Genomic DNA, 24,377 nt, shown 5'->3' on the forward strand with positions numbered 1-24,377 from the left:
TTGATAAATTTAGAGGTTTCTAATGTGATATCGTAAATAAACATATTTTTTTTGCGCTTACATTGCAAACGCTGGCTGAACCCTACGAGATAAATCAAAATAATGTACTGCAGTATTGTACACCTTAAAAAGGTCAACAAAAAGTCCGCGATGGTATATGTCTATCTCTTAAGAATAATCCACATAAACCAATTTTTATCCTTTACATTTCACGGGGAAAAAATGGCTTATTTATGAAGTGATTTTAAGCAATACAGCATTAATTTTTATCCAATTAAGTACCTTAATAACATTGTCCATTTATATAGATTAATATGGCCCTATATATTATAGCATGTCATTTGAATGAACATTTCCGAAGATAGTACAGATTTAAAATGCAGGGACAAAGCGGTGTGGCGGTACCGGTCCGGTAAAGATTAATACTTGATTAAATAAATTCGCGGTGACACCTACTAAAAAATGAACATATAATTCTAAATTTATTTTTAATATAAATAATTTCGACATGGGGACAGTAAACACCATAAGTCAGTCTACAATACAGCATTTAGTTAATGCTATTGACCCCATTTCAGCGCAGTTTAATAGGTATATATATTTTGTCCAGTTGTCGTAAGAGGCATGATTGTGACAACAAATATAAACAAAATTGGGATCATTTATTTATTTATATATTATTATACCTCCCTTAAGGGGTTTTGCCAGTAGTTGCCAATTTGGCAGGTAGATTGGTAACTGCAGTTAGGCTTTGGAGATGTTTTAAGAGGATGCTGCTGCCCATACCTCGATTATTAAGTCCCTTAGCCGCCTCTTACGACACTCACGGGAAAGGAAGGTGTAGCCTATTCTATACCGGGACCACATGACTTATTAACAGTCTTCTTTTCATTTAAGAGTTTCCTCTTGTCGGTGCAACTAATTCATGCATCTTCTTCCAACCAGCTCTATCCCAGGTCATATCTTTGACCTCCCTATACGACGTGACACCTAGTGTTTCTTTTATCTGTCCCATGTAGTTATTCCTCGGTCTTCCTCTTCCTCTTTTGCCCTCTACTATGCTTTTTAAAAAATCGTCATGTCGTATAAGGTGGCGCAGCATTTTGCCTGTTTTAATCTCTATTGTTTTTATTAATTTTCGTTTCTTATTCACCCTTTTCAAGACTTCCTCTTTCGTTATTTTTTTTGTTCAGTCTTATCCTTTCCATTCTTCTCCATGTCCACATTGCGAATGCCTCAAGCATCTTTTTCTCCGTTTGCGTCATCGTCATAACAGTATTTGATCAGGGGGAAAGGGATTGTTAGTAATGGAGACTGAGAATCCCATTGCTAGCAATATACCCAACCAGGTCGACCTCCTCGCGGTTCTCCCTGGAAACTATCATGGTTAATTCCTGATGAATTCGTCATGATGGGCTAGCTGGCCTGTTTTCATTCTCATCTATCACCCTTCACTGGTGCTCCGCCAGCGTATCCCGTTAGCGCAGGCGGGGTTACCATACCATTTTCACCCATCAAAAAAAACAGTATTTGATCTGAGATTGGTAAAACACCCAATCTCTCCCCTTCCATATGTAATTGACGTAGGTAAGACTAGCTTATGGTGTTTACTCCAAGCTGTCCTTAATGTAACATTCAATTAATGTCATTGACCCCATTATAGCTCGGTTTCATATATACATTTTTTGTTCAGTCGTCGTAGGAGGCGAGATGGCGCCGAGGGCGTGAGGCCTGCGCGACCCCCCGATGGGCAAGACCTCTGGAGGACGTATCGAAACTGGAGTCCGCTCGCAAAGAATTCACAATAGAAGGTAAACTATTTTATTCTAAAAACAATAGTACAAAATATCTTTTTAATATAATAAAAGTGAAATTACAGCATGAGAGATATTTAAGAAAATTTAAGGAATTTTAGATCTCTCTTAATGAAATGGAATATTTATTTGTTTTAAACAGACTTTTAACATAATAAAGGCAACGTGACAGAATTTTTTGGCATCTAAATTAATTGAAACTGAAAAATTTAGGACAATTTAATGTATTAATTAAATAAGGATATAAGATTAATGTTCGTGATTATTAAGATTAAAGAAAAAAAAATTTGAATTAAACCAAATTATACTTATAAAACTATGAGAGGTTAAATTAATAATTATAAAAAGTCTGTCTATTAGTTTTTCTGTACTTATACAAAAACTACTGCACTAAATTGGTTACAGTTTTCGCAGTTGCCTTGTGTGTGTCTAACATAAAATCTAGTGTACCTTTGATATGCTGATCATGGGCGGCGGTAGTCACTCATCATCAGGTGAGCCGTATGCACGCTTGCCCCCTGAGTTGTAAAAAAAATTTGAATTGTTTTATTTTATTGGTTTTGGTACTTCTGTAATCCACGTATATGAAGTAGTGGGCGATAAGATAGTTTAAATACATTTTAATGAGTGACCCTGCATTTGAGAATTCAAAATTATTAACAGTATATAAAATCTTTTTTTTTTATACCACTGAGGTGGCAATCAAGCGTACATTTCGATATGTTTCGAATCATGGATAGCACCACGTCGTGGTCACGACAGAGCAGAATATGTGTAAAATTTAAAATTTAAAATATGTATAAAACAACGCGAAAGTTTAAAATTAACTAGTACTATTGTATAACAAAAATTTGTTTTCTTTTTATATAAAGCATTTACCAACAGTCATACACATTTAAAGGAAACCCCGACGTGAATAAATAAATCAATAGACAAGATTAATCAAATATTTATAAGCTATACTGAATTAGAAAGATCAAACAATATGTTCGAAAGCGTACATAAATACATTTTAACATGAATCCCAGTAGTTGGTATAAATGATCAATACAGATAAACGGTGAGTAAAAATATTAATGCTGTTATGGATATATTGTACATATATGTGCAGTAATGACGTTTGTTTTTTTTTTTATACAACTTAGAATGGTAAACAAGCTGACGGCCCACCTGATGGAAAGTGGTAACCGTCGCCTATAGACATGAGCAGTACCATGGACATAACAGAGTATACTGTTTCGCCCATGGTACCCCCATGCGTTGCCATTCCTGAGGACTCAGGTGTTATTCCTATGTACCCAGTAAATTCACGCCATATCCCACCCTTCAAACCGAAACACAGTTTTATATTGTTAGCAATAGGGTTACATGCTCCTCTAACTCTTCTTTTCATTTAAGAGTTTTCTCTTGTCGTCCTTCCTCCTAACTAACAATTCTTTTTCCTCAGTCAATGTTTGTTTGACAGTCGGGGTGCCAAAAATAATAATTTATTTATTATTGGCGGCCCCTCCCGGTTTCGCACGGGTGGACTTTTTACATTTTAAAAAGTGGCCATTAAGGCTGCACACGCGACGGAAGCTTAAAAATGTAGTAACTTGTCCCGTTTTCCCAACATTTCCATTCACTGCTCTTCTCCTATTGATCGTAGCGTGATGAAAAGTATACTATAATCTGTCCAGGAGTATGAAGAATAATTGTACCAAGTTTCGATAAAATCCGTCGAGTACATTTTGTTTTTACTGATTGCATTTTTGGCATCAGTATCGATCACTAATCACCCCCCCCCCCCCGTAGTTATTTTGGAAATATATTTCATGTACAGAATTGACCCCTCTACAGATTTATTATAAGTATAGACATAGATAGATTCAGATATCTATTAATAAATGTTTGGAATGGTTCAGTGGCAAGAGAGTCATCTGTTTCTAATGTTAGATTTAAACATGAATGTTAGTTTTTTATAGTCGTTACTATTTTTATATTTAGAATATTATTAATTAATCAGCTTAGGCGTATATAAAGGGGGGGGGGGGGAAGGAAATTTAGGCCGTGCTCACAACATATATATTTTAAATGGGTAATAATGGAATGGTACCACTAGTGAGAGTTGATAGATGAAGATGAAATCAGGCCAGTTAGTTCATCGTGACGAATTTTATAAGAATTAACGTAATGCTAAACAATGGCCTACTTGATGGAATGTGGTAACCATCGCCTATAGACATGAACAGTACCATGCACATTACAAAATACATATTATTGTAATTTCATGTTGTTATTGTTTACATTAATTGATCGTGTGGTCCCGGCATAGAATAGGCCACCCCTTCCTTTTCCCGTGGGTGTCGTAAGAGCTATAAGAGCCATCTAAGGGAGGGCTAGGGATGGGCACACAGAAACACTGCTTTCTCTTAAAACATCTCTAAAGTCTGACTGCGGTTGCCAATTCACCTGCCAAGCGTGGCAACTACTGGCAAAACCCCCCAAGGGGGAGGCTTATGTTCAGCAGTGGACATTTAAAGGCTAATACGATGATAATAATTATTGTTTATAATATCCTGCCAGGGTCTATGTTCATACATAGACCCTGTATGAGTATATATGAATACTCATACAGTCATCTGTATGAGTATTCATATATAAGATCTTTGGTGTAATTCACAATATTGTACACCTGCAAAATAAATGAATAAATACATTTTATTTATTTATTAATACATATATGTGTATATGGCGGACTTAATGCTAAAAGCATTCTCTCCCAGTCAACCATAGGGAAGTGGCAGAATACTCGAATGCGGTACTACTAATTATTGATATACATACATACTAAAATTACATATATAAACGAATAAATATATATACTTTGATTCCCATGATTGCTTTCATGCATTAACATTAAGGTGTTATTGCTCTGTCTCCTATAATTTCATTGCTGTATCCCATACTTGAAACCGAGCAGAGCTATGCAAACACAGCTAGTAATAATATAGTACTTTCTTTCCTTTCTCGTGAGTGTCTTAAGAGGCAACACAATGTACTAAATGTTCGAGGGATGGACAGCAGCGTCTCTCTTAAAACATCACCAAAGCTTAACTGCGGTTGCCAACCTACCTGCCAAACGTGGCAACTACTGGCAACTCCCCTTTATGGGAAAGGCTCAGATGTGGACAATTAACGGCTGATAAATAATACTCGTAAATCAATTAACAGAGGGGGACTTTGTACAAAAATCGATTGCTTGGGTACCTCTGTCCCATTGGTGTTTCAACCGTAAAGCAGTTGTGTTTGCATGGCTGTCGCGTCGGGATATCGCGTGAACACCTCTGTCCTCAGGAATGGCAACACATGGGGGGTATCATGGGCGAAACAGTATACTATGTTATGTCTATGGTACTGCTTATGTCTATAGGCGACGGTTACCACTTTCCATTAGGTGGGCCGTCAGCTTGTTTGCTATTTTAAGTTGTATAAAAAAAAAAACAACCAAAATTAATTCGAGTGACAACGGTGGGCTCGTCTTCCACCACGTTTCATTTCAATATGCTCGACGAAAGGAGGGAAGTCGGGTAATTGTTTTAACGGTTTTAATTGCCTACCTTGCTTTGAAATCAAAATTTTTGTCTGTATAAATAAAATACGTTATTGGCTGTATTCATAAGAGACTTAGCATGTAAGTTATTTTTTAAGAGTTGTGGATTTTTGTATAAAATAAAATAAAAAAATAAAAAAATCGGGAATAGTCGACAAAACCACTATTTACCCCATTAGGAATTACAGTCGTGAGCATATGCAATTCTTTAGCCTGTTTAATCTATAAAATAGGATAAAAAAACACATCCTAATGTAATATATTGATGTTAAGTACATTTATTTCTGTGTAAAAAGTATAAAATCAAACCGTTACGCTTCGCAGACGATTGACCGAATTCCAAATATACTTCTGAATCACCGGTTATCACACGGTCTAACAAAGAGATCCTAAACAACGCCAGTTGTTTGGCCATCATTCATTTGCTCTTTGACTGGAGGGAGGCGTTTGACTGCATTACATATGTCTTTATTTATTTAACGTTCTCTTTTAAGTCAAAAAAATAAATATTTATTTTCGTATACAATGTAATACTGTTAGGCGTTTTAAGATTTGTACGTCACTCAGTAATTGACCTGTATTTTACGTTAAATATTTTGTAAATATTTCTAGAATGTACGAGATTGAATTAGAATGTATCAATATTTTTTAAATATATCTATATAGAATAAATATTTACACAAGTTTAGCTTTACATTTTTTTTTAAATATTACTTTATTATTATCTTACTTAAAATAAACATAGAACAATACAACTACTAGCCTATATATATAATTAGAGATAAGTAATTAAAAAATTAAAAAAAAAAATATATATATATATATATTTAAAGATAAAAAAAATTATTACATTTATTTTCTTTTACATTTTTTTTCTAACCAAAGGTTATATGCAAGAGATTGCATAGCAATAAGATCGGCTTTTATACTACACTATGCTTATTGAAAATCCTTCAACAAGTGCTGTATTTTTGGTGCAATAAAATTTTAAATAAAAAAATAAATGTAGGTGTTTCACAGGGTTGCATTCTGAGCCCTTATTTTAGCAGTATAATGTCTAAATCATGCCTGTAGTATTTGTCTGTAGTATGTATTTGTCTCGAATAATAACAATTAAATAAGTTCTAAACAATTTCTACTAATTCCAATTTTTGTTTTTTTTACACAATGTAAAATAGCAAACAAGCTGACGACCAACCTGATGGAAATTTCTAACTTGTATCCACGATTGAAAGCACTTTCCAGCAAACAGTTGTAAATTGGTCGGGTGGATTAAAATGATATTTGCCAAAATTGACAAATTATGTTCACTGTAATGGCAAAAGTTTACTGTGATTGTTTCATTTGGAACTAGCTTTTACCTGCAACTTTGTCCGCGTTGCCGGGATATGTTCATTGACCCGGATAACTAGTAGCTTATGTTCTTTTCCATCTCATATAATACGTGCATACCAAATTTGATGTTAAACCGTTACGGCTGAGAGGTTTAACAAACGAACTCATTTTCACATTTATAATATCAGTAAGGACTATAGACCATAATCCTCCTTTGCCGTGTGGTCCCAGCATAGAATGGGCCATCCCTTTCTAAAAAGTCGCTCTTAGAAATAAGGTCGCCCATTGTTTTCCCACTATGATTACTTTTTGTAATTGTTTGTATTTATAATAATTTTACTCTTGTAATCTTTTGGAGGTAACAATAAAGAGTATCTATCTATATATCTATACACGCAACATAAAATGCGCTTTAACCAAAGGTTGTCTGGAAGAGATTGCTTAGCGATAAGGCCGCCTTTTGTATCACTTCTCATTAATATTTACTGTAGGTACTGATTATTTATATAAATGTTGCAATAAAGTGTAAATAAATATGTACCTATTTTACAAATAAAATAAAATTGAAACTAGACAATGTCTGTACATGAAGGTACGAGGCGACTAATGGATCTTATGGTCGAGGGATGGGCAGCAGCGTCCCTCTTGAAACATCAAAGACCTGAATGCGGTTGCCAACCCGCCTGCCTAGCGTGGCAAAACCCCTCTTATAAGCAAGGCTTATGTTCAGCACTGGACAGTTAATGGATGACATAAAAATAAAATGGACGTTAGACATGAGCATATTTATTTTTACCAGAGGGAGACTTTGTACAAAAGTCGATTGCTTGGGTACCTCTGTCCCATTCGTGTTTCAACCGTGAAGCAGTTGTGTTTGCACGGCTGTGTTTCGTTTTGAAGGGTGGGCTATGGCGTGAATTTACTGGGTACAGAGGAATAACACCTGAGTCCTCAGGAATGGCAACGCATGGGGGGTATCATGGGTGAAACAGTATACTCTGTTATGTTCATGGCACTGCTCATGTCTATAGGCGACGGTTACCACTTTCCATCAGGTGGACCGTCAGCTTGTTTGCCATTCTAAGTTGTATAAAAAAAAAAAGATTTTAATAAAACGGAAAAGAAAACATGTCGTAGATTATTATTTATATCACACTATCTTACCCATTCATACATTTATACCTCTTTACAATTGGTGACCATGAATTTGTATTATTTAATCTTTGCTGTCAATATCTGAACTGTAGCAACATGGATTTTAATTATTTTATATATCAATTAACTTAATTTTATGGACACTCACTATTATACATGGTTTCTTTCATACATGCACTTGTATTACTTGCAAACACCCACTCTAACTCACCTACCTCGCTTTGGAATTATAATTTTTGTTTGTATAAATAAAATCCGTTATTGGCTGTATTCATAAGAGACTTAGCAATTAAGATGTTTTATAAGAGCTGTGGATTTTGGTATGAAATAATAAAGAAAATAAATACAAAAAAAAGTTTTGTTAAAACGATTCACTTTGTAGTAAACGTGAATCATTTTAGCAAAACCTATTTAATGAACGGCTATAACTTATACCGATAATAGCTATTTAATTATAATCCACAGCACCACAAGACAGCATTCAATAATACATTTGTCACAATGGTCCCGGGAAATTTGGAAAATTTCCAATTTATTTTATTTCACCTAAAACCATTGGGTCGTGTACACATTGGAAGATATTAAGATATATGAGACGGTCGTAGTCTTAGCACGCGGTAATCATCAATCATATGTTTTTTTTTTAAATATTATTCCATCTTCAAAAAAGAAGATAAAGAAGTTGCTCTAAAAACATTTTCTTCTGTCTATGGCCGATTAAACGAATGTATTTTATGAGACTCAAGAATGGCAACGCATGGGGGGTATCATGGACGAAACAGTACACTCTGTTATGCCCATGGTACTGCTCATGTCTATAGGCGACGGTTACCACTTCCCATCAGGTGGACCGTCAGCTTGATAGCCATTGTAAGTTGCATAAAAAAAGACTCAGTATCACATTATAAAATATGCAGAAACAATCTGTGTAGTCCCGGCATAGAAAGGGTCGCCTCTTCCTTCCTCATGGGTGTTGTAAGAGGCGACGAGAGCCGAGAGGAGAAGATTAAGGGAACTTAATGGTTGAGAGATAGACAGCAGCGTCTCTCTATAAACATCACCAAAGATTAATTACGGTTGCCAACCTGCTTGCCAAGCGAGGCGACTATTGGCCAAACCTCACAATAGAGGAAGGTCTATGTTCAGCAGTAAATAGGCAATGGCTGATATTATGATGACGAGGCAAGGAAACAAGGAAGTTTACAACAAAAAGCTTTACCCTATTAACTTGAAATATAAATAAATGAAATAAACTGGATTAAATAGAAATAGTGAATCAGAAGCTAGAAGACTAATATCAGGCATCGTAAGACACCACAAGGCTAATAGATAAAGGTTGGGGGAAAAGGATTGTTAGCAATGGAGTTTGACAGCCCCATTGCTAGCAATATACCTTATTAGGTCGACCTCCATGTGGTTCCCCCTGGAAACCATCGTGAACAATTCTTGTTGAATTCGTCACGATGGGCTAACTGACCTACTTCATCCTCACCTATCATTCTTCACTGTTGCCCCGCCGGTGTATACCGATAGCACGGGTGGACCATTCCATTATCATCCATTAAAAAAAATAGATAAAGGGTAGAAGGAACGAAAAAAAAAACATCCTGACGGATGAAAGTGATACAGAAAGTAAGTTTTGGAATGTTGTTTTAGTTTTAGCAAATTTTTTACTGATTTGCCTTGTGGTCCCGGATAGAATGGGTCACCGCTTCCTTTCCTGTGTGTATCGTAAGATCGAGGGACGGGCAGCAGTGTCCCTAAACATTTCTTCGTCACGTCACTTCACACGTCCCTTAAAACTTCATTAAAAGGCTAACTGCGGCTACCAACACGTTTTCTAAGCGGAGTACTGGTAAAACCTTTCTTACGGGGCAGGACTATAATCAGCGGTTAACAGTTAACGAATGATACGATGATTATCTTACCACCAGAGGGAGACTTTGTACAAAAGTCGTTTGCTTGGGTACCTCTGTCCCATTCGTGTTTCAACCATGAAGCAGTTGTGTTTGCATGGCTGTGTTTCGGTTTGAAGGGTGGGATATGGCGTGAATTTACAGAGTACAAAGGAATAACACCTGAGTCCTCAGGATTGGCAACGCATGGGGGGTATCATGGGCGAATCAGTATACTCTGTTATGTCCATGGTACTGCTCATGTCTATAGGCGACGGTTACAACTTTCCATCAGGTGGGCCGTCAGCTTGTTTGCCATTCTAAGTCGTATAAAAAAGGCACATAAATATGATACCTAACTACATATACAAGGAATGTTCAAATAACTAAATAATACCAACCACCCTTCTTTGCATAATGGTGGAAATTTCCATCATAACATTCAATGCCCAAAAATTATATAAAAGACCAAGTTCACTTTAAGTCGATCATGTCTGGATACCTTTTTAATGTCCATTGCAAAAAAACAAAACATAGCTGTAAAATTTTCAAATATATTTTTTTAATAATTTTTCCTTTAATTTTGAACATGAATTATATCACTCTGATTTATTTCACAAATAAAAAAAATCATGCAAAGAACAAAAAAAGTTAAAAATTTAGTTTACTGATTGCAAGATACGACAGTTAAATTTGAAAGAAGAACGGCCGAAAATCAAACTGTATACATAGCGTATACAAATATTTTATTTCACGAATCAATCCGATAGATATGCACGAGCCTTTACGCATCCCAATGAGCCGGTTCGTTTTCATTAAAACCTTTAAGATTGGGTTCAGTTTACAACACGTGCTCCCGCAAGCGAACCTCGACACCGGCCGTCCGATTGTTTGTTTTATCCGTGATAATTATTTCAATTCACACAACTGTTTCTCTGTGCTCGGTGAGTTGAATAACCTATATAATAGATATAGATTGTAACTTCTTTTTTTTATATCACTGGGGTGGCAAACAAGCATACGGCCCGCCTGATGGTAAGTGGCTACCGTAGCTTATGAACTCCTGGAATTATTTATTATGTTATATATTTTATTATGTATATAAATAAGGATTTTTATTCAATATCTACATCAACGAGTGTAGAGAAAGTAAAAAAAAAAAAAAATTTGAAACATGGTAAAGAATGCCATTTAGCATTAGGTAAGTTCGCTTTTTGAATTTTAACATACAAAAATTTCGTTTCAAGATTTTAATGGAATTTTGTGAATATATTGTATAATTTTTTTATGCAAAATAGAATGGCAAACAAGTTGACTGTCCACCTGATGGAAAGTGGTAACCGTCGCCTATAGACATGAGCAGTACCATGGACATAACAGAGTATACTGTTTCGCCCATGATACTACGCATGCGTTGCCATTCCTGAGGACTCAGGTATTATGCTTCTAAAAATGCTTCAGTAAATTCACTGCCATATCCCATCTTTCAAACCGAAACACCATCGTGCAAACACGATTGCTTTACGGTAGAAACACGAGTGGGACAGAGGTACCCAAGCGAACGACTTTTGTACAGACTCCCTCTGGTAGGATTGTTTAGTCTGCTGGTATTTAAAATAGTAATGTAATGCAATTAAACTGCTAGTACTATTACGGAGAAAGCCAAAGAGGTTTGTTTGAATCGAAGCATTTGGCTTTCCATTGTTTCTGCCTACCATAATGGGAGACAGGCGTGACAGATATGTATGTATGTATGTATGTAATACTATTGAAATTATTGGTAGCAATGAATTTATTATATATATATATTTCATTATCAGACATTTTTGTTAATAATTAAAATGTTACATTTTCTAAAACAAAAATGTAATCAGACATTTTTCTAAACTTACGTCATTTGTCCTACGTTTACAATATGGGTAGACATCACGTCCAGGCTTGATATGCTGTGTACAAATTCTCTCGGGATTGGTGATGCTTTTATGCGGAACCCGCAAAACTCTGTATATATAGTAATATATTTATATATAAGGTGCATAACAGAATAACTTTAATATTTTATATGATATTGGACCTTATTCTCTGTGTACGTAGGTGACAAATTATTATACGTGCCTCTTCGTGCGTGGGTACCCTCATGGCCGAGGATCATGAATCGTGATTTCCAACTGGTATCACCTAGTTGAGGGGGGGGAGGGGCATTGTTACTGACGGACATTGTTAGTTCCCATTGTTAGTAATATATCCTGTCAGGTCGCCCTCCATATGGTCCTCTCTGGAAGACAAATTGGGTCCTTGTGCCTCCTACTCGATGGGTCAACTGAGTTGATGTCATTCTCATCGTTGCATCCTTCACTGGTACTTGGCCATTGTATTATATATTGTGTACCGTTAGCATCGGTACACCATTTAATCTTCATCCTTTTATTCATTAGGGGGGGGGAGGGATTGTTAATAATGAAGATTAAGGGCCACATTGCTAGCAATATACCCAACCAGGTCGACCTCCACGTTGTCCCACCTGCAAAACCATCGTGCTGAATTCCAAGTGTATTCGTCACGATAGGCTAATTGGCCTGTATTTTCATCCTCACCTATCACCCTTCACTGGTGCCTCGCCAGCGTATATCGATAGCGCAGGCGGTGTTACCATTCTATCATCACCTAATAAAAAAAAAAACCTTCATCTATTGAATAATCCGACTTCGATTGTGACAAACCCAGTTGTTTTAATTTCAAAAATAAACTGCTGAATTGATTTTGATAAAATTTCTATGAGACTAATCTGTAAGTAAATCTTTTCTAATAAAAAAAAGTTTTTCCAAATCGCTTTTCAACTGATGGAGTTATGAGGTAACAAATATAAAAAAAAAACTACAACAACATAACCGAATTGAGAGGGGGGAAAGGGATTGTTAGCATTGGAGTTTGACAGCCCCATTGCCAGCAATATACCTTATTAGGTCGACCTCCACGTGGTTCTCCCTGGATACCATCGTGAACAATTCTTGTTGAATTCGTCACGATGGGCTAACTGACCTACTTCATCCTCACCTATCATCTTTCACTGGTGCTCTGCCGGTGTATACAGATAGCGCAGGTGGGGTTACCATTCCATTATCATCCATTAAAAAAAAACCGAATTGAGAATATTCTATTTTTTAAAGTCGGTTGAAAAATACCATTATGGCATTATCGGTTTACTTGTATACCAAATACTTAAGCTTAAAAGTTTGGATTTTCATTACTCCACGTTTATTCGACTATTTCAATAGATTTTAATATAATTTGATATACTCGTACTGTTATCCGTGTTACATTTTTTTTATACAACTTAGAATGGCAAACAAGCTGACGGCCCACCTGATGGAAAGTGGTAACCGTCGCCTATAGACATGAACAGTACCATGGACATGACAGAGTGTACTGTTTCGCCCATGACACCCCCCATGCGTTGCCATTCCTGAGGACTCGGGTGTTATTCCTCTGTGACCTGTAAATTCACTGCCATATCCTACCCTACAAACCGAAACACAGCCATGCAAACACAGCTGCTTCACGGTAGAAATAAACATTATTGTCCTAATGAAACCAGAAAAGTATAATATGGACAAAAATTAAACCTCCAACAATTATTCTGTTTAATCAATCTCACAGACAGCGATAGACCCGCCCTCTGTCTTTATGAATCTCGCTAACTATTCAGTGAAAGGTGAATTCGAGTGTCCCGTTCACATTGAAAGCAATTTTTTATTCTTCTTCGCACTTGCAAATTACATAAATAAGCCAGTTATAAATATTGTGAGCCAGGATGGACTTATCTCTGATATAGATCTGTTCCAGCCAACCCTATATTGTATATAGGGGGGAAAGGGATTGTTAGTAGTGGGGTCAAATAGCCTCATTACTAGCAATATACCCTCTCAGGTCGACCTCCACGTGGTTCCCCCTGGAAACCATCGTGAACAATTCTCGTTGAATTCGTCACGATGGGCTAACTGACCTATTTCCTCCTCACCTATCATCCTTCACTGGTGCCCCGCCGGTATATACCGATAGCGCGGGTAGAGTTACCATTCCATTATCACCCATTAAAAAAAACCCTATCCTGTGAGAAAGCATGTATTTTTTTTAACGGGTGATAATGGAATGGTAACCCCACCCGCGCTATCAGTATATACTGGCGAGGCACCAGTAAGGGATGATAGATGAGGATGAAGTAGGTCAGTTAGCCCATCGTGACGAATTCAACAAGAATTGTTCACGATGGTTTCCAGGGGGAACCACGTGGAGGTCGACCTAATAGGGAATATTGATAGCAATCTGTCAAACTCCATTGCTAACAATCCCTTTCTCCCACGTGAGAAAGCATGTAGGTAGCTAAAGCGAATGAGTGCTGTACGAACGAATTTAATGCTAAGGTACAAATAAACAGCTGGGGGGAAGGGATTGTTAGTAATGTGGATTTAACAGCTCCATTGCTAGCAATGTACTCTATCAGGTTGACCTCCACGTGGTTCCCCTTGGAAACCATCTTGGTAAATTCTTGAAATTCGTCACGATGGGCTAATTGACCTGTTTCATTTTTGCTCATCATCTCTCACTGGTGCCCTGCCAGTGTTTATCGTTAGCGCGGGCGAGGTTATCATTCCATTATTACCCAGAACTGATAGTAATGGTAACCCCGCTTTATCGGTATACGCTGGCGGGGCACCAGTGAGGGATGATAGGTGAGGATGAAGCAGGTCAGTTGGCCCATCGTGATGAATTTATCAAAAATTAACCACAATGGTTTCCAGTGGAAACCATGTCGAGGTCGACTTGTTAGAGTATATTGCTAGTAATGGATCTAATGGGTCTCGCTTCTAACAATCCCTGTCCTCCCAGCTAAGCTGCTTCCTATATTGGTGAGTTTGCCGGCAGAGAGTCGAGCGTCGCGTGGGGCCGGCGGTCGCGCGGGGGCGTGTGCTCGGGCGCACGAGCGGGCGCCGTGTCCGCGGGCGGCGCGGGCGCCGCCACCTGGAGACGGCGCGAGCGCGCCGCGCAGCCGCGCAGGCCCATGGAGATCCTCACTAGCATATACGCTCTGCTTTCTGGAGGGGTGAGTTCTGATACATAAATACATTCTATTTTCTGGTGGGGTGAGTTCTGATACATAAATACATTCTGTGGGGTGAGTTCTGATTCATAAACACATTCTGTTTTCTGGTGGGGTGAGTTCTGATACATAAATACATTCTATTTTCTGGTGGGGTGAGTTCTGATACATAAATACATTCTATTTTCTGGTGGGGTGAGTTCTGATACATAAACACATTCTGTTTTCTGGTGGGGTGAGTTCTGATACATAAATACATTCTGTTTTCTGGTGGGGTGAGTTCTGATACATAAACACATTCTGTTGTCTGGTGGGGTGAGTTCTGATACATAAACACATTCTGTTTTCTGGTGGCGTGACTTCTGTTACACAAATACATTCTGTTGTCTGGATGGGTGAGTTTAGATACACAAACACATTCTGTTTTCTGGTGGGGTGAGTTCTGATACATAAACACATTCTGTTTTCTGGATGGGTGAGTTTTGATACACAAATACATTCTGTTGTCTGGATGGGTGAGTTCTGATACACAAATACATTCTGTTTTCTGAAGGGGTGAATTCTTATACACAAATACATTCTGTTGTCTGGATGGGTGAGTTCTGATACACAAACACATTCTGTTTACTGGAAGGGTGAATTCTGATAGAAAGAAAGAAACTTTATTTTACAGAGATATGTGACTACACCTCCCCACACAGGGGTTAAAAAATATTAAGAATCATAATACATTAATACACATACTTTTAAGAAAAAAGCCATCACCTTTGATTTCTATTGTTGTTTATTGGTATTATAGTATACAATCCTTTATGTATGTATGTATGTTTTAATGATATATATTTTTGTATATGTAAGTAATATTTGTTTAATATATTCATGTATGTATATTAATATACTCGTATACACAACATGCAGTAGTTCTCCAATGTATGTGTCGTGATTTGTAAGTAAATCGATACGTATGTGTAATTGTTTATCTGTAACAATTATAAATTTTTTCATCACATAATTACATTACTGTTTTGCCAAAGGTTTATTTATTTTTATTTATTTATTTAACACTTTATTGCACCAACATAACATGATTTGTTAAAACAATTTTCAATACGTATAGTGTAGTACAAAAGGCGGTCTTATTGCTAAGCAATCTCTTCCAGACAACCTTTGGGTAGAAAGGATTAAAGCATAAGTAGGTAGGTGGCGCGTTAAAAAAGATAGACTTGTAAAAAATAATATTTATGACAGCATAGTCATATACATACATAAATAAACACATACAACCAAACATATACATATATATACAAACACATACACATATAAATATATATACATACACATACACATATAAATATATATACATACATATACATATATACGCATAAATACATACAAATATACCATATTAATACACATATATATAACACACACAAAACTGGAAATACGTAGGACTAAGTGATTATAAGGATAGGTAGTGGGCTTTAACTAAGTTTTTAAAAATGGGCAACGATTGAGCGCACCGTATAGAGGTAGGGAGTGAGTTCCACAAACGAACTGCTTGCACGGAAAAGGATTTGGAGTAAAAACAGGAAGAATGGGTAGGAATTATGAGTTGGAGGTTGTCAGTACTACGTAAAGAATAAGAATTAGAATTGCTCTCTCCAAGAAACATAAAACGTTCTTTTAAATAATGAGGTGTAACTGGATTAAAGAGAATTGAGTAAAGAAGGGAAAGGATGTGCCAGTTACGACGAAGACGGATAGAGAGCCACTTGAGCCGTGTACGATATTGGGATACATGGTCATATTTGCGAAGTCCAAATATGAACCGTATACATAAATTTTGAAGACGCTCAAGTTTATTTAACTGCTCTTCAGTGACATTTGAATAACAAGAATCGGCGTAGTCAAGGATGGGGAGGAGCAATGTATGAGCAAGCGCAATTTTGGTATCCATAGGAAGAACCTTACGCAACCTGTAAAGGGATCCAGTTGCCGCAAACATCCTCCTGCTAATCTCAGCAATCTGAGGTGACCAGGATAAAGTACTATCAAAACAAATGCCGAGATTTTTAACGCGGTCGCTGTAGTTTAACTTCATTCCATTAAAAACTACAGAAGGAAGGTCATTCAAAGCCATTCTGGAAATGTAACTAGGGCTACCTATGATTATAACCTGGGTCTTGGTCGGATTTACAGCAAGACCATAGGATTTGCTCCAGACAGATATACGTTCAAGGTCTTCGTTTATTGTATTTACTGCAACAGAAATATTAATAAGAGGAGCCCGGCAGTAAATTTGAAGGTCGTCTGCATAAAGATGGTAGGAAGACCGAAGCTGAGACGTGATATTGTTGATAAATAAGGCAAATAAAAGAGGAGATAAGACGCCACCCTGGGGCACGCCCGCAGATGTACTGCACCAAGATGACAAAGAGTCGTTGATACGAATACGCTGCCGACGTCCAACCAGGTAACTACGAAACCATTCAATTGCCGTTGGAGATATGTTGAGAGAAGTCATCAGTTGCAACAAAATGTCGAAATCGACGGTATTAAAAGCATTACTGAAATCTAATAATGTTAAAACTGTCAGCTCTGAGCTATCCATTCCGAAACGGATATCATCAGAGATCTTTACAAGAGCAGTAGTCGTGCTGTGACCTGCGCGGAAACCAGATTGCAGAGGATTAAGAAGGTTATTTTTGGACAGAAACAAGTTGAGTTGCTGATGTACTAACTTTTCCAGAGCTTTGGAAAGGAAGGGAAGAATGGATATAGGTCGATAATCGGAAAAACTGTGGGGATATTTTTTTTAGGTAGGGGGATAATAAAGGCTTCTTTCCAGATATGAGGAAAAATTTGAGGATAATGAATTATTAAAGAGAAAAGTAATAGTTGGCAACAGGATATCAAGGATAGGCATGATCATAGCACGACTGATGTTGTCAGTACCCAGAGCATTAGAAGATATTGACAGTAATTCTCAACATCACAATCGGACAATTGTCCGAAAACAAAAGGAGTGTAATCAGGAGTTGGAAGCGAAGAAAGATAATACAGTGTTTTTAATTTGTCATTAGGAACAACAATAGAAGAGGAACAAAAATGTCTATTAAGGTTCTCAATATCAATACTAGTGGAACTCTCATTGTGTTTTTTTCCAACTCCTAAAGATTTAAGAAATTTCCAGACTTTTGCTGGATCTCCATTCTCAACAGATTTATGGATGTGGCGACGTTGGGCCTCCCTACACATCTTATTGCAGAGATTTCTGATGCGCACGTAGTTGTCACGATATCTGTCTGGGTCTTTTTTAAATTTAGTTTTAGCATTATTTTTCTTGTTTATGATAGCTCTAATATCCTCAGTGAGCCAGGGCGCAGGCAGATGTCTGACTCTGACGGGACGGATTGGGGCATGCCGATCATAAAGGTCAAGAACGAGTTGATTAAATTCTTGTATCTGTAAGTTTACACAACCTATATTTGCAATAGATGACCAGTCACACTCCGATGCATCTTTTCGCAAACGGTCCATGTCAATGGCCCCAAAATTGCGCTGCATGAGGATTCTACGCTTTAATTTAGGAGGACGGATTTTATAGGAAAGGTATAAGAGATTATGAAAGGAAAAAGCATCAGCGGTGTGCTGACCAAACTTGGAAACATGTTCGGGAGAAGATACAAGGATTAGGTCAAGTAAGGAAGGATTGCAATTCGGAAAAAAATGGGTTGCTTGGAGAGGCAAAATATTTAAATTACAAGCACTGGCAACAGACTTAAGACGGTAAGCTCGGCTATCATTTTTCAACAGACAGGTGTTAAAATCACCCATGATGATCGTGTGATTGAAAGATGGGGTAAGGTTTTCGAGAAGATATTCAAAAGAGGAAAAGTAATCTACAGAAGAGGAAGGGCTATAGAAAACACCTAGAAGGACTTTGAAGTGGGATAAGGTGATTTCAAGAAAAAGGAATTCCGCTTCATTAGAGGAGTTAGAGGAACTAACGATATTAAATGGTATATGAGTACGAAGATATATGGCAACACCACCACCACCTCTACCGGTGCGATCACAGCGAATAAGATGGAAACCAGGAAGGGAGTAAGCGATAGAAGGAAGACAAGGTTTCAGCCAAGACTCCGACACAAATATAGCATGAATGTTGTTATCAGTAAATGAGTCTAACATGTCAGAAAAATGGGCAGGAATACTTTGAGCATTAATATGTACTGCATTGAAATTTTTTACTACATCCGAAAATGTAGTATGCAAAGTTTCGTCAAGAGGAATGTTAATGCTATGAAAACTGTCATCACTAGAAGAGGAAGAGGAGGAAACTGATATAGAAATATCATTTATATCATTGTCCATAAAATGTGTGTGATATATAATTAATAAACAAATATATTATTTATATAATAATAAATATCGTATAAAATACGAGTATATAACGTTAAAACATCTACCCGCCAGTGGTTTGTCAAAATTGGTATACAATAAACAACAAATATTCATAAATAAAGCAAATATTGAAAACACATTATCACAACAGAAAGAAGAAAAAAAAAAGGAAAGAAAAAAAAATACATAATTGTTCAGTTAAAATGGAGTACACAGGAATAAATTAAATACAAGTGGGCCCGGATACGTACACCCCGCATGCAGTCATTTGTAGTAATATTAATAGTATATTAAATATCATTCTATATTTTGGCTGTTAAACCTATTCTATAAACTTCTATAAATTAGATAAAAACTAATTATTGCATGTAACGGAATACATAAAAAAAAATAACTACACAAAATTAATCAGTACTGGCAATAATACACACTCAAAATCTACCTGCTAATTTCTAATAATTCGGTCTGTTATTCTATCTATACCCAGTTTCATTAAATATTCATTACATCTGACAGTTGAAATTACGGAGCTAAATAAATACAAGTAAACTTCTAGCGGCATTTGATGCAACAAATTTGTAAAATATTACAAGTGTTTTGTTGTGTATAATACAAAAATGTGAATGAAAAGGATTTAATATAAGTATAAAGATACAATGAGAATGAGCCAGATTAGTAGTTAGTGAAAATTGACAGATTTGATGTTACATTGCTTAGCACTTAGTAAATAATAAAAAAAAACAACAAGATTATCACTATTAAGCACAGAATAATGTAAAATATGGATATATGAAATTATAGTATAAATAAATAGGGCCAGCCATAAATAAAGTCATGAAATAAATAACCATCTACCAGCAGAGCGAAAATAACCAAACACCCACTTACAAAAAAAAAAAAAAAAACTAAATTAATTAAAATATTAACTTATACAATTCTAAATTCTTTTGGTAACACGCTTAGTGCGACTCAATCCAGCCTGATCCCGCCTATCCATTGTCTTCGAAGCGGCCGAAACACTTGCTGGCAATTTGACCTCATCAGTACCTGTACCCGGCAATGAATCGGTTAGACGATTCAACTCAGTAATTGAATTTAAACGTTGTCTCTTACCGTCTGGTCCATCGACAATCACGGATCCATCACGAGTCCAGCACTTGGATATACCAAAATGCTTCCGAGCCGCCATAAAAGCGACGTGTCTGCCCTTGGTAAGAAATTCAGAGAAAGTGATGCCACTATTCTTGAGCCCAGTTTTTGAGAACCAAACTTTGTCCTTAATTTCAAGATTGCGGAACTTCACCAAAATTGGCCTGGGCTTCTCACCAGACTTACGTCCCATCCTGTGGCTGCGACTGATGGAATCTTCAGTGATGGGTAGATTGAGTCGCTCAGTAATAATTTTTATCACCTCTGAAGATGTGTCTTTGCCGCTGTCCTGAACACCATGCACAAGAAGGATTTTGCGACGGCTGCGCATTTCAAGCTGGTCTTGCTGCTTGGCGATAACCTCAACCTGTTGTTGTAGAATCTTCAATGTAGCTAAGATGGAGGACTTGAAATCGCTGAAGTCCGTTGCTAATGAAGCAAGGGTAATCGGTGCAGTACTAGCCTTGTGAAGATCCTCCTGAAATGCCGCCATCTTACTTGAGAAATGTTCCTTCATTTGTTCTAGAGATTCTTGAATTGACTCCATTTCTTTATTAAGGAAAACTAGAGAGGAGATAACGTAACCACTGGCAGATAACAGCAGTAATTAAAGTTGGTACATAAATTTAGATTAAAATAAATAATAAAAACAATTAAAATGTATTTATAAAGTAGACAACTTATTTATACGTCTGTCTTGTACAACTACCCGCGGGGAAAAAAAAAAGGTTGACTGGGGGAGAATGCTATATAGCTTTAAGTACACCTTTTGTACCACACATTTTTTGTAATGTGATCAATAAAGAATAAATAAATAAATAAATAAATAAAATAAATAAATAAATAAAATAAATAAATAAATAAAATAAATAAATAAATAAAATAAATAAATAAATAAAATAAATAAATAAAATAAATAAATAAATAAAATAAATAAATAAATAAAATAAATAAATAAATAAAATAAATAAATAAATAAAATAAATAAATAAATACATCTGATATGAAAAGAATTAATAATATACTAGTATACTATGTCGCCGTATGAAAATGTTGGGAAATGTTGGGGGTATAGGATAGATACTACATAATAGCATTACAAAAATTATAAATTAAAATTACGTTCAATTCATTTACAGTCAATAGAGTTGAAATTGTTTTTTTATTTTTAACTAGCTGTTCCCCGCGACTTCGTCCGCTTTTCCTTTGTTTTTCGTAAAATAAGTAGACTGTCCTTCCTCACGGTTCAGTGGTTTTGATGTAACAGACACATTTCCCTTCACTGCTCTGCTCCTATTGATCGTAGCGTGCTGAAAAGTATACTATAACCTGCCCAGGGGTATGAAGAATAATTGTATCAAATTTCGTTAAAATCCGTCGAGTAGTTTTTGTTTCTATCATAAACATACAAACAGACAGACAAAAAATTTACTGATTGCATTTTTGGCACCAGTATCGATCACTAATCACCGCCTGATAGTTATTTTAGAAATATATTTCATGTACAGAATTGACCTCTCTACAGATTTATTATTTTACTCGTACATTTATTTTTTGTTTTTGAAATTTGTTTTTGAGAGTTCGCATTGCGAGGGTGGTTGACAAAAAGCCCGGGGTATCGACCGTGTCTAGGCGAGCCCGGTAAATAAGTTTAATGAAACACTTTTGCAACCCATAAGAATGGGTCTGGAACATTAGCATTGCTCGTAGCTGGATTCTTTTCAGTGATTCCACGTCGTTGTTTGTTTATAGACCTTGTGTGAACCGTTTAAAGTTAATTTTACTTCAAACGCGGACTTTTATGTAAGGAAACGCAAGTTTCTTGATGTAAATGATCAATTACTCGATTCTTTTATATGTATATATTAATACAGTTATGAAAATCAGAGCAGATATGTGAAGTAATGAAGTGATGAAGGGTGATAGATGAGACTGAAAACAGGCCAGTTAGCCCATCATGCTGAATTCATCAGGAATTAACCATGATAGTTTCCAGAGGGAACCGCGAGGAGGTCGACCTGGTTGGGTATATAGCTAGCAATGGGATTCTCAGTCTCCATTACTAACAATCCCTTCCCCCCTAATGTATTTGGATTTAAAGTAAATAAAATAGGCTAGATAGATACATTTTAGTTTAAGTATAAATAATTCTTATAATTATTTTATTCAGCAAGGGGTTAATCCAAAAATCGACTCCGTGGCGTTCCGCCTGCACTGCGGAGCGACCACCGCAGCACTTTTGGCAGCGAGCGCAGCTCTCACTACACGCCATCTGGTGGGCAACCCTATCGACTGTATACATACAAGGTTGGTATTTGAAGCGATGTCATTAGGTGACGAGTATGACGATGTAGTTCTAATATTCGGCAATAGATGGCGTTAATCGGTGCCAGGACATCGCTAAAAATGAATTTTCCAAATACGAGTAAAAAGCTCAATAAATTATTTTTTTATTTCAATTAATAAATAAATAGATCGATACTCTTTATTGTTCTTCCAAAAGATTACAATAGTAAACTTATTATAGGTACAAACAATTACAAGAAACAATCACAGTGAGAAAATAATAGGCGACGTTATCGCTAAAAGCAATTTCTTCCAGGCAATCTTTTGAGAATTAATATGATATTAAAAAATTTAAAGGTTGTACAATTTTGTTAATTTTATACTATTTAATAATAAAAACAGTATATTGTATTAATTATATTTTTGCACTAGTTTTTTACCAGCTACAATGTAGCATACATACGCGTGGATTTCAGAAGCAGGAAAACCAATTAAATGTATGATTTTTAGATAACGTATCATGATAAAACATACACAAGTACACCAGTTTTTAAATTAGACTTTAACAAACATAACTGTGAAAACCGCATCCAATTTGACGCAGTACTTTTCGCGGGATGTCGGAATAAACAAACATACTGACTGACAGACTGACAAAATTTATAAAAATTATTATTGGGGCATCTATTTTTATAAAACCCCATTTTTTTTTACATATCTCCCATGTACGGACATCACCTAGTTATTATATTAGTAAGAAAATTTATTTATTCATTCAAAAATTTTTCTAAAACGTTTTCTTTCCACCAGGGATATTCCAGAAGACGTGTTAAACACATACTGCTGGATTCATTCCACCTTCACTGTTGCTGGCGAGGCTGGTGGGGCGTATCCAGGGGTGAGGGGGGCGGGCACCTCACCCCGTAAATACGGGAAGTACTACCAGTGGGTGGCATTTACGCTCTTCTTTCAGGTACGAATTTTAGCTATATTTTATAACATTTGGAAGCGTAATTTTAATTAGTACAGACTATGTCTATCGGAATCTTTTTAGATTTACTTATTTTTATTTATATGGGTAAAAGTATAAAAAAGTAAGTACTTAAGGCGTAAAATATATGTTATTTAAAGGAAAATCTCTCTTCTTAAGTAAAACAATAGTGTGCGATAACTCGATAACCTGAAGCTAAATATCTTCAATTTCCATTTACAATATAATACTTGTAAAAAAACGTGCCTACAAACATTTGAAAGGCCACCAACGCACAAAGCAACTCCTCTCGCGTTGCAAGAGTACATGGGCAACGGTAGCCACTTTCTATTAGGTGGACCGTCTGCTCCTTTGCCTTTCTAACTAAAATAAAAAAAAAAATATCGTTGCCCAATAAAAGTCAGAGAACAAAAAAATAACATTATGTTATACTAACTTTACCATCTGGATGAGTGGCGGTCTTCCATCGCGTGTTTTTCAAGATAATTTCGTTCACGCACAACCACTCTTTGGAATCAACTTCTAGCAACAGTATTTCCGAACCGATACGATATCATAACCTATAAGAAAAGAGCATATTCCTTTTTAAAAGGCCGGCATCACACCTGCAATGCCGCTGGTGTTGTGGGTGATCATGGGCGGCGGTAGTCACTTA

At 36.4% G+C, this 24,377-nt stretch overlaps 2 protein-coding genes across 2 annotated transcripts in view; one reads left to right on the forward strand and one right to left on the reverse strand.

Annotated features, from left to right (window-relative positions):
- Window positions 1–24,377, forward strand: part of LOC113522883 (innexin shaking-B) — a 174,655-nt gene that overhangs the window by 42,515 nt on the left and 107,763 nt on the right. Inside the window, exons 2-5 of the mRNA XM_052902875.1 lie at window positions 1,694–1,811; window positions 14,715–14,892; window positions 22,616–22,752; window positions 23,542–23,704. Of these exons, the coding sequence (XP_052758835.1) occupies window positions 1,747–1,811; window positions 14,715–14,892; window positions 22,616–22,752; window positions 23,542–23,704 (543 nt within the window). The 5' untranslated portion in view covers window positions 1,694–1,746. The remainder of the gene's footprint in view (window positions 1–1,693; window positions 1,812–14,714; window positions 14,893–22,615; window positions 22,753–23,541; window positions 23,705–24,377) is intronic.
- LOC128202459 (uncharacterized) lies at window positions 20,234–21,140 on the reverse strand. Its single transcript, XM_052902912.1, has one exon. The coding sequence runs from the start codon at window positions 20,990–20,992 to the stop codon at window positions 20,234–20,236; it is 759 nt and encodes a 252-aa protein (XP_052758872.1). The 5' UTR covers window positions 20,993–21,140.

Source organism: Galleria mellonella, unplaced genomic scaffold (assembly GCF_026898425.1).
Source record: "Galleria mellonella isolate WM207_F2 unplaced genomic scaffold, CSIRO_AGI_GalMel_v1 utg962, whole genome shotgun sequence".
NCBI lineage: Eukaryota > Metazoa > Arthropoda > Insecta > Lepidoptera > Pyralidae > Galleria > Galleria mellonella.